General features: G+C 42.0%; 1 protein-coding gene across 1 annotated transcript in view; it reads right to left on the bottom strand.

Annotated features, from left to right (window-relative positions):
* The window catches only part of CCNB2 (cyclin B2), a 23,241-nt gene extending 12,172 nt beyond the window's left edge, over positions 1-11,069 (bottom strand). The window contains exons 1-3 of the mRNA XM_003784389.1: positions 10,862-11,069; positions 7,583-7,711; positions 7,349-7,462 (exon numbers count right to left, since the gene is read on the bottom strand). Of these exons, the coding sequence (XP_003784437.1) occupies positions 7,349-7,462; positions 7,583-7,711; positions 10,862-10,885 (267 nt within the window). The 5' untranslated portion in view covers positions 10,886-11,069. The remainder of the gene's footprint in view (positions 1-7,348; positions 7,463-7,582; positions 7,712-10,861) is intronic.

Here is an 11,069-nt window from a genome sequence, read left to right as displayed (position 1 = left end):
GACAGAGCCTCAAGTTTTCACCCTGGGTAGAGTGCCATGGCATCACAGCTCACAGCAACCTCCAACTCCTGGGCTCAAGCGATTCTCTTGCCTCTGCCTCCCAAGTAGCTGGGACTACAGGCGCCTGCCACAATGCCCAACTATTTTTTTGGTTGTAGTTGTCATTATTGTTTGGCAGGCCCAGGCTGGATTCAAACCCACCAGCTCAGGTGTATGTGGCTGGGGCGCCTTAGCTGCTTGATCCACAGGTACCAAGCCTCTGTGGTAATTTTATAGAGATAGGATCTCTCTCTCTCTTGCTCAGGCTGGTCTCAAACTCCTGACCTCAACTGATCCTCCCACCTTGGCCTTCCAGAGTGCGAAGATAACAGGAGTGAGCCCCTGCGTCCAGCCAGAACTGACCTTCCTTTCCTTCCTTTCCTTTCTTTCTTTTTGTAGTTTTTGGCCAGGGCTGAGTTTGAACCCACCACCTCTGGCATATGGGGCTGGCGCCCTACTCCTTTGAGCCACAGGCGCCGCCCCAGAACTGACCTTTCATTCTACAATGTACTCTATGGAGTTTTGCATGGTTTTGCTGGGTTTTGATCATTTCTTTTATAATTTTTTTCAGTAACTGTTTTTAAAATGTGAACAGTTGTACTTACTTGCCTTTCATATATAGCTTTTGGATTGGGGGAAGTAAACATCTTCTACCTGTATCTGAATAATGACTATCACTGAATTTGGTGTTAAATGGCATCTGTACATCCAAAACCTTATCTGAATTTCTAGCCGCAGCTCCCCAGTACATCTTTTAAGCTGGCACATGCTTTCACTCCCAGATTCTCCAACTTAACTGGGGGCAGAGTTGATGGTTTATTCAACTTGTCTCTCCAGTGCCCACCAAACAAGGGGCTAGTATTACAGAAAGTCTCCCCTTCTTTTTTAACTACTCAGTGTTGCCAAAGCCTCATTACTCAGCTGTTTCTCTAAGAAACATTACACTGTTTTCTCTAAGAATTGCACAACAAAAGCTTCTGTGAACACCTGTGAATGGCTAGAACTCTGCCAAGGTTTAGCTGGGGCCATTTGTGATTTGGTTACACCATCTGCTACAAAGCTAGAAACTTGCCCTCCAGTTCTGCAGAAAGAACAGTAAGAAATCACTTAGAAGTCTGGCAACATTTTCTTTCATGGACACAGGAGGTATGTCATAAGCTTTCCAGGAAAGTTGCTAGAAATGCTCACTTGGCATTTCCACAGCTCCAGGAATTGGCTGGAAAGGAAAAATGACAACCCTGCAGATAAAGCAGGTGTCAAAGTAAAGCCAGGAGACAGAGAGGCTCACCTGGCAGAAGGTAAGGGTCCACCTAACTTGTCAACTTAATGGTCCTTTCACTATGTTTCCCAGAGAGCAGTGTATTTGAATTGGAAATAACTGCTATTCATTAATCCCTGATAACTTCTGGAACTAGAACATCCAGTTATATGTTTAAACCATAGAAGTGATTTTTATGTGAACTGTGCTCCAGGTCCATAATGCTTTACCAGAAACACAGTGGCCTCAACTCGTCAAGAAGCTAGAGAAAAAGCAGTGAGCCAAGGAGACGCGGAGTAAAAGGAACACAGAGAGGGTGGACTTGAGAAGGTCACAGGAAGAAACAATTTTCCCTTTAACATTTTTTTTTACATTTATTAAAAATGATTCTTTTGTCTTCTCTAACTTGAACACTAATATGTCCCTATGGTGAAAGTCTGAAAATTCTGCTGGGCACAGAGGCTCACATCTATAATTCCAGCATTCTGGGAGGCTAAGAGGGGAGGGTTGCCTGGAGTTCAAGACAAGCTGGGCAAGAACGAGACCCCCATCTCTACTAAAAACAGAGAAAAAACTAGCCATGCATGGTAGCACATGCCTGTAGTCCCAGCTACTCCAGAGGCTGAGACAAGAGGATCACTTGAACCCAGGAGTTTGAAGTTGTTATGAGCTACAATAATGCCACAGCACTCTACCCAGGGTTACAGATTGAGATTCTGTCTCAAAATAAAAATAGAAAAATTAGCTGGGCATCAAGGCAGGCACCTAAAGTCCCAGCTACTCAGGAGGCTGATTTAAGAGGGTCGTTCATGCCCAGGAGTTTGAGGTTGCTGTGAGCTATGATGCCATAGCCCTCTAGCCTCGGGCAACAGAGTGAAACTTATCTCAAAAAATTTAAAAAAATAATAAAAAAATACATATATATGAGTCTCATTATGTCACCCTAAGTAGAGTGCCATGGCATCACAGCTCACAGCAACCTCAAACTCTTGGGCTTAAGCAAATCTCTTGCCTCAGACTCCCAAGTAGCTGGGACTACAGGTGCCTGCCACAATGCCCGGCTATTTTTGTTGTTGTTGTAGTTGTCATTGTTTAGCTGGCCCAGGCCAGGATTGAACCCACTATCATTGGTGCACATGGCTGGTGCCATAACCACTCTATAGGTGTAGAGCCAAAATTAAAAGAATTTAAATGCCATCATTAAAAGCAAATCTAAGATTGTGCTATAAATATTGTGTTATAATCCGATTTTGCCACTTAATGTTTTTTTCTGTTTCCATATGACATGAAGAACTATTTTTTCAAGTTCTTCAAAGTATGACATTGGTGGGGGTTTTGGAGGGGTTGTTTGTTTTTGAGACAGAGTCTCACTATGTTGCCCTCAGTACAGTGCTGTGATATCACAGCTCACAGCAAACTCAAACACTTGGGCTTAAGCGATTCTCTTGCCTCAGCTTCCCAAGTAGCTGGGACTACAGGCACCTACCACAATGCCTGGCTACTTTTTTGTTGCAGTTGTCATTGTTGTTCAGCAGGTCTGGGCCAGGTTCAAACCCGCCAGCCTCAGTGTAAGTGGCTGGTGCCCTAATCACTGAGCTATGAGTGCGAGCCAACATGGCGTTTTAATAGGGATTGCAGTAAATCTGTAGATAACTTTGGGTAGTACAGACGTTTTAACGATGTTCATTCTACCCAGCCATCAGCATGGTTAAATTCTTCCATTTGTTAACATTGTTAACATTTTTATATTTTGACACCTTTAAATTTTCTACTATATTTTTGGTTACATATTTCATTAAATGGATTTAACTGATCTCCTTAAATATTTCTCTCCTATATAAGAGATACCAATTATACCACTACTTCCCTGTGATCATTTTCTTTGAAATGATCATTTCTAAGAAATATCACATTACAGACTTCAGGTTATACGACAAATCTATAGTGATCAAAATAGCATGCTACTGACATAAAAATAGAGACATAGATCTATAGAACAGAATAGAAAACCTAGAGATGAAAACCAGCCTCATACCACTATCTGATCTTTGATTAACCAAACACAAGTGTATACTGGGAAAAAGAACCCCTATTCAATAAATGGTGCTGGGAGAAGTGGTTAGCTACATGTAAAAGGCAAAAACTGGACCTGCACCTCTCGCCACTTACAAAAACTAATTCATGCTGGATAACAAAGATTTAAATTTAAGACATGAAACTATAAAAACTCTGGAAGAAAGTGTGAAGAAAACCCAATGATATGGGCCTGGGGAAAGATTTTATGAAGACCCCATTGGCAGTTGTAGTAACAATGAAAATAAATGGGACCTGATCAAGCTTAAAAGCTTCTGCACAGCTAAGGACACAATTAACAAAACACATAGACAACCTTCGGAATGGGAGGAGATACTCACATGTTACAAATCTGACAAAGGAGGAGACACCAGTAGCTCAGTGGGTAGGGCGCAAGCCACATACACCAAGGCTAGCAGGTTTGAACCCGGCTCAGGGCCATCTAAAACAACAATGACAACTGCAACAAAAAAAATAGCCAGGCAGGCCCCTGTAGTCCCAGCTACTTAGGAGGCTGAGGCAAGAGAATCGCTTCAGCCCAAGAGCTTCAGGTTGCTGTGAGCTATGATGCTACAGCACTCTACCCAGGGCAACAGCTTGAGACTCTGTCTCAAAAAAAAAAAAAAAGAAAGAAAGAAAAATCTGACAAAGGGCTAATCACCAGAATCTGTAATGAACCAAGTAAAGGGCAGCTCCTGTGGCTCAAAGGAGTAAGGCACTGGTCCCATATGCCGGAGGTGGCGGGTTCAAACCCATCCCCAGCCAAAACTGCAAAAATAAATAAATAAATAAATAACAAATGAGTGTTTAAAAAAAAAGAACGAATGAACCCAAGTAAATCAACAAGAAAAGAGCAAACGATCCAATTAATCACTGAGCAAAGACATGAACAGAACTTTCTCCCAAGAAGACAGAAAAATGGCCAAAAATAAGAATCACATAAAAAAATACTCATCATCTCTTAAGTATCAGAGAAATGCAAATCAAAACCACTGTGAAATATCACCTAACCTCAGTGAGAAGAGCCCACATCACAAAGTCCCAAAGCTGCACATGCTGGCATTGGTATGGAGAGGAGTGGGATTGCAAACTAGTACAGCCTCTTTGGAAAGAAGGCTGAAGAACCCTCCAAGAACTAAAAGTAGGCTCAGCGCCTGTGGCTCATGCGGCCAAGGCGCCAGCCACATACACTTGAGGTGGCAGGTTCGAATCCAGCCCGGGCCTACCAAACAACAATGACGGCTGCAACCAAAAAATAGCCAGGTGTTGTGGCAGGTGTCTGTGGTCCCAGCTACTTGGGAGGCGGAGGCAGGAGACTCGCTTGAGCCCAGGAGTTGGAGGTTGCTGTGAGCTGTGATGCCACCGCACTCTACAGAGCTTAAGGCTCTGTCTCCAAAAAAAAAAAAAAAAGGACTAAAAGTAGATCTTCTATTTGATTCTGCAATACCATTACTAGGCATCTACCCAGAAGAAAACAAATCATTTTATCATGATGACATTTGCACTTGAATGTTTACTGCAGCTCAATTCATAATTGCAAAGATGTAGAAACAATCCAAGTGCCCATGAACACAAGAATGCATTAATAAACTGTGGTATATGTATACCATGGAATACTACTCAGCCATTAAAAAGGATGGAGGTTTTGCATTTTTTGTATTTACCTGGATGGAATTAAAGAATATCCTCCTTAGTGAAGTATCTCAAGAATGGAAAAGCAAGCACCCCACATACTCAGTACTAATTTGAAACTCATAGATGAACAACTACAGGGCCATATGAGAGAAAAATACAATTAAATTCAAGTAGGGGAAAAGGAAGTTGATAAGCTCCCACCTAACTGGTACAATGTAAGGGTACATAGCACACCTCCTGAGTGAAGGACTCAACCACATTACCTAACAAATGCAAACAATGTAACCTAATTGTATGTACCCTTATATTGATCTGAAATTAAAAAAAAAAAAAACAAGGCTTACTAGGTATGGAGAATAATCTTTTGAAATATACTGCCAAATTGCCTTTCTGCAGCCTGAGAGGAACCACATTCAAACATTCACCCAAAATGCTGCAGAATGGCCAAGAGAGCAAGGTCTGAAACCTGGACTTTGGGTTTGGCATTTAGGTTACTAGAAACTTTCAAGGGAAGGCCTCTTAAAGGAAGGTTGATCTTGAGTATTTTGTTCTGAGCTTCAGTTCTCAATTTGAAACCTATTTGTCCAGTCTCATAAATAGCACGTGCTTTCAACTACCATCTCTATGGAGGAAGCTCACAAGTCTGTTACTCTGCTTCAGATGTTGCTGGAAGATTTCCACCTGAACCTCCAGATGGATGTCCCACTGTTAACTCAACAAATCTAAAGCCACACAGGACACTTTCTCCAAAGCTACCTCCCTCTCCTGACTTTTCTAGTTCTTGCTAATTTATTCCATAATGGTTTGATATCCAAATACTTAAGGGTCCCACTACATGCAATGTATATAAAGTATTCTTTCTAAATATAGGATGTTCCTGAAAGGAGCTCCAGGACATTCTAACACATTTGATGATGCTTCTTTCTTTGTACCTTGTATCTATACTGGTGTGTGAGTAGGCACTTACAGGAGATCTGGGCTAGCTAAAAACTCATCAGCTCTTTCTTGAACAACTGCAATCCCTCCTAATGTACCTTCCTTCTGTAATCACCCTACACTGCTTTCATCATTTCTCTCCTCAAAACTTTTTCAGTTTCTTCATTGATAGGATAAAATCCAAATTCCACGGCCTTCAAATATGACCACAGCCTTCTTCCCAAACTTATCTTCTGCTTCTTTTTTTAGAGACAGAGTTTCGCTTTATCGTCCTTGGTCGAGTGCTGTGGTGTCACAGCTCACAGCAACCTCCAGCTCCTGGGCTTAGGTGATTCTTTTGCCTCAGCTCCTGAGTAGCTGGGACCCACCACAATGCCCGGCTATTTGTTGTTGCAGTTTGGCCAGTTCGAACCCGCCACCCTTGGTATGTGGGGCTCATTGCATATAGTGTCATTCCCTGAAGATTCTAATTTAATTTTCAGGTACATATGCCCCTTCTAGATAAGTCTCCTAAACATAACAGATTTCCCTAGCAACCTTAACACAGATATGTATAGTAAGTGCTCAATACACATATTTCTTGAATATATGCAATTTTTTTCTTTTCAAACATACAATATTTATTTTTTGAGCTAAAAAGAATGAAGCATACAGTTATTGTCATAGTTTCAGTACCTACAAAACAGTGCCTGTCCCCCAGTATTTGCACAAGTAATTTATGAATGAGAGCATGTATGAACTTGAACATGGTAGAAGGTAAACAGGACAAGGCATCCATTAGCATTCTAACTCCAGTAGAGCTAACCAGTCATGGCGACTACAATTTATCAACATTTCCCTTTTCTTACATGAATTTGGGGCTCAAAACTGTGGGCTTCCAAAGCCTTTAGGTGCAAGTTCATTCTTACGGTGGATTTTTTTTTTTTTAATTTCTTTTTTAGAGAAAGAGTCTCACTTTGTCACATACAACACGTCATAGCTCACAACAATCTCCAGCTCTTGGGCTTAGGCAATTCTCTTGCCTCAGCCTCCCAAGTAGCTGGGACTACAGGCACCTGCCACAAGGCCTGGCTATTTTTTTGTTGCAGTTTGGCCAGGGCCGGGTTTAAACCCACCACCCTCAGTATGTGGGGCCAGCGCCCTACTCACTGAGCCACAGGCGGCGCCCAGGGTGGATTTTTTTTTTTAACCCACCAAATTTCATTCTGAGAATGCTAGATTTATTTGGGTATTAAGGTAATAAACTTTATTATTCAAGGCCATAATATTAAGTACCATTTCCTGCACTGTTAGTTCTAAGTAGAACAGTTTGAAGAGTTCTTCAACTCCTTGACAGCTGCAGATGACAAAGGCTGGCTAATAACAGGCCACCTCTTGAAGAGTGTCTGTAAATTCAGAACTTCCTACCTTTGGAGTTAACATTTCCATCTGCACTGGTTTCACAGAGGCAGTAGGTTTCAGCTGTTTGTTGCCATTTGTTGTTTTGGTGGGTTGAACTGGTACTTTGGTGTTCTGAGCTTTCTACAAGAAAAAGAAATAGAAATGGGTCAGGACAGCCAATGTTCTTACTCAGTGCCATAAAGAGCCCGCCTCTGGCCTCTACATTCATATTTGGGCACATTCAGTCCTCAGGGTTGTTACCTTAGCTACTTGTGCTGCTCTGGTGGTAACTTTATTTCCAATTTCTTCTAAAACTGCACGCCTAATAGTCACATGACTCTTAGCTTTAGAATTAATTTGTGTGTCAATATTCTCCAAATCACTGGACACCTAAAAAACAAAAAAAAAAAAGGAAAGTAGTTAGACAATTTAATATACTTTGCTAAGGTCAGATACTCTAATTTAGAATTAATATTAGTTTGGGAAAAGTGAATATGCCAAGATCTATTTGCAAGAGAGAAGAGGTACATTTTATGAAGTCTAAAAATGCTATTTGAGATTGATAACATCATTCTGAAAAAGGTCAATCACTCATCCACCTTACCTATAATAAAGATCCTGCCACTAACCTTACAAAACTATTTTGAATATTCAAGTGGGTCTGTAAGAGAACTTCAAAGCTTCTCAAATAAATATTTCTCATACAGCACCCATATCACTTATTAGAGATCCCTGTAAATAAAAGGCATATAGTTAAAAACTTGTTTTACAGAGATTGGTAACAAGTGCAATTAAGCCATATTATTAATAGTTACTAATAGTTCTGGCTGTTAAAAAATGCGATGTTTAAAACCTAAACTAGCTTGGATTCTATAGACTTTATCTTTTATTATTTTTATTTATTAATTTTTGAGACAGTCATGCTCTGTGTGAGAGCCTGTGCCTGAGCTAGAGTGCAATGGCATTATCAAAGGTCATACAACCTCCAACTCCTGGCCTCAAGCAATCCTCCCACCTGGGCCTCCCAGAGTGGTAGGATGACAGGTACAAACAACAGCACTTGGCAGACATGATCTTTTAAAAATGATGTTGCCATTGCATGGACCCTCTATCATATTAAGGATACTTAGAACTAAAGTAGGTTTTTTTAACCAGGTGCAGTAGCTCACACCTGAAATCCTAGCACTCTAGGAGGCCAAGGCAGGAGACTGCCTGAGCTCACAGGTTTGAGACCAGCCTGAGCCAAAGCAAGACCTTGTCTCTTAAAAAAAATAGTCGAGCATTGTAGCAAGCATCTGTAGTCCCAGCTACTTGGGAGGCTGAGGGAAGCGAATCCAAGAGTTTGAAGTTGCTGTGAGCTGTGACACAACAGCACTCTACTAAGGGTGAAGAGCGACTCTGTCTCAAAAAAATATATATACATATATATTTTCTTTGCATTACTATTGTTATTATTGCTTAATATTTCTTTGCAGCTATCGTCTGATTTCTTTTCTGAATGTATTTATCTTCATCCATTTTTTGCAAGTTTTTTTTTTTTCTAGTTCTAATCTTTTTTTTTTCTTTTGAGACAGAGCCTCAAGCTGTCCCCCTGGATAGAGTGCCATGGCATCACAGCTCACAGCAACCTCCAACTCCTGGGCTCAAGCGAGTCTCCTGCCTCAGCCTCCCAAGTAGCTGGGACGACAGGCGCCCACCACAATGCCTGGCTATTTTTTGGTTGCAGCCATCATTGTTGTTTGGCAGGCCCAGGCTGGATTCGAACCCACCAGCGCAGGTATATGTGGCCGGTGCCTTAGCGGCTTGAGCCACAGTCGCTGAGCCTCTATTCCTAATCTTAAACATTGTTATTGTTGTTAAATTTTAAGCCTTTTTAATTCTGTGAAGGCAAAAAAGTGGAAACCTAATAATCACATGTATGTGTAAAATAAAATAAAATAAAATAAAATTTTTTAAAAAGTCGTTTTCTTGGGTAAGTTAGTTTTAGATACAAAATCCTGGGAATGTTGGAATTGTATGAAATAAAATCCATCAGTTGACCTTTAACCTGCTTTACACAGTAGATTTAGAAACAAAACTTACAAGAAAAAGCAGTTCAGGCTCGGCGCCTGTGGCTCAAGCGGCTAAGGCGCCAGCCACATACACCTAAGGTGGCGGGATCGAATCCCCAGCCCAGGCCCGCCAAACAACAATGATGGCTGCAACCAAAAAATGGCCAGGCGTTGTGGCGGGCGCCTGTGGTCCCAGCTACTTGGGAGGCTGAGGCAGGAGACTCACTTGAGCCCAGGAGTTGGAGGTTGCTGTGAGCGTGATGCCATGGCACTCTACCCAGGGGGATAGCTTGAGGCTCCATCTCAAAAGAAAAAAAAAAAAAAAGAAAAAGCAGTTCATACAAAAAATTCTATTTAGTTATAGAATTGATAAGTTTTTGAAGAGAAAAAACAGCATGTCCTAATTATAAGAAAACTCCCAACAGGGGGGTTTGAGTAGCTCTAACAGGATAAACAGAGAGGACAGGGAAAAGTCACCCTTAGACAAAAATTACTTGTCAGACTTAGACCCATAAAAGGATATGAATTAAAATACTGAATGTATTCAATCTATTAGGAATCTCAAAAGTCACACTGTTCAATTTTTCCAGTACCATTTGCAATTTAAAACAGTATTTGAAAATTTAATTCTTACAGGATGAAGCCTGCTAATGTGACTAAATTTAAATTCATCTAGAAGGGAAAACCAGCAGCTTTTATCTATCTTTTAACCAGCCTGGACAATGGAACTCAGGTGTGTCAGGGCCCTCTAGATTTCAACAAAGAGAAAGGAGATTCAAGTACAATTCGAGCCTGCAGGAAAAATACCCAAAACACCATAACACTTTGATTTTTGTAAAGACCTAATAATGAATTTGGACCCTTTTCTCTGTCTGCTATGTTGGTCTGCTATATTTTGTATGCAAAATCTCTATTACACTTAAACAATTAATTTTTTAAGGGAACAAACTCACACATGAATGAACTTAGGATGGAAGATTCAGAGTGCAAAAATAAATATGACACTCATACAAAGCCAAATGTGAAAAGTCTGAAAAACAGCCATAGCCGTTGCTTGATCAAACACGCAGGACACTTTACTATGTAATTTCTTCCAGTCCTTCTCCTCCCCACCCCCACCATCGATCCTTTAGTTGACAAGCATTTATGAAAAAAGGAGAAGGAAATCCCAAGAATCCGCATTTAGATAACTAAAAACAAAGAGCACTCGGGGCTAATTCGCTGAGTAGGCCCGATGGCTCGGGGAGGTCACTTGACAGAAGCCACCACCGAAGCACTTTCCTACCCCAGCAGGGAGGGGAAACTGGGAGCAAGGGAATAAGGTGGGGGACGGAACCTGCGTCCCGCAGGGCCCGGGACGCACTGGCAGAAAGGAGGCCCGGCGGAAAGGAAAAGCAGGCCGGGGCGGGACAAAGAAAGTAAAAGCAGAGAAGAGACGCGAGAGGAAGGTTGTGCCCCACCATGTGAGGGGACCGCTGGGCACACTCACCGTCGGGCGACGGAGCAGCGCCATGAGGAACTGGGAAGCCAAGAGTGCCAGACCGGCCCAGGGAGGGACGCGGACCTCAGAGGGAGGGCACTAGCGTCCGCAGCGCCGTTAAGGCCGCACTCCGGGACCGCACCACTGGGACTCTTCGGCGATAGCGCCCTGTTCCAGGATTCAAATACCGCGCAGCTCGCGTCCCATTGGGCGGCCC

The sequence above is a fragment of the Otolemur garnettii genome, unplaced genomic scaffold, assembly GCF_000181295.1.
Source record: "Otolemur garnettii isolate 467f Iridium unplaced genomic scaffold, OtoGar3 scaffold00011, whole genome shotgun sequence".
NCBI lineage: Eukaryota > Metazoa > Chordata > Mammalia > Primates > Galagidae > Otolemur > Otolemur garnettii.
The sequence above is the reverse complement of the archived record's forward strand: the minus strand, read 5'-3'. Positions and strand labels throughout refer to the sequence as shown.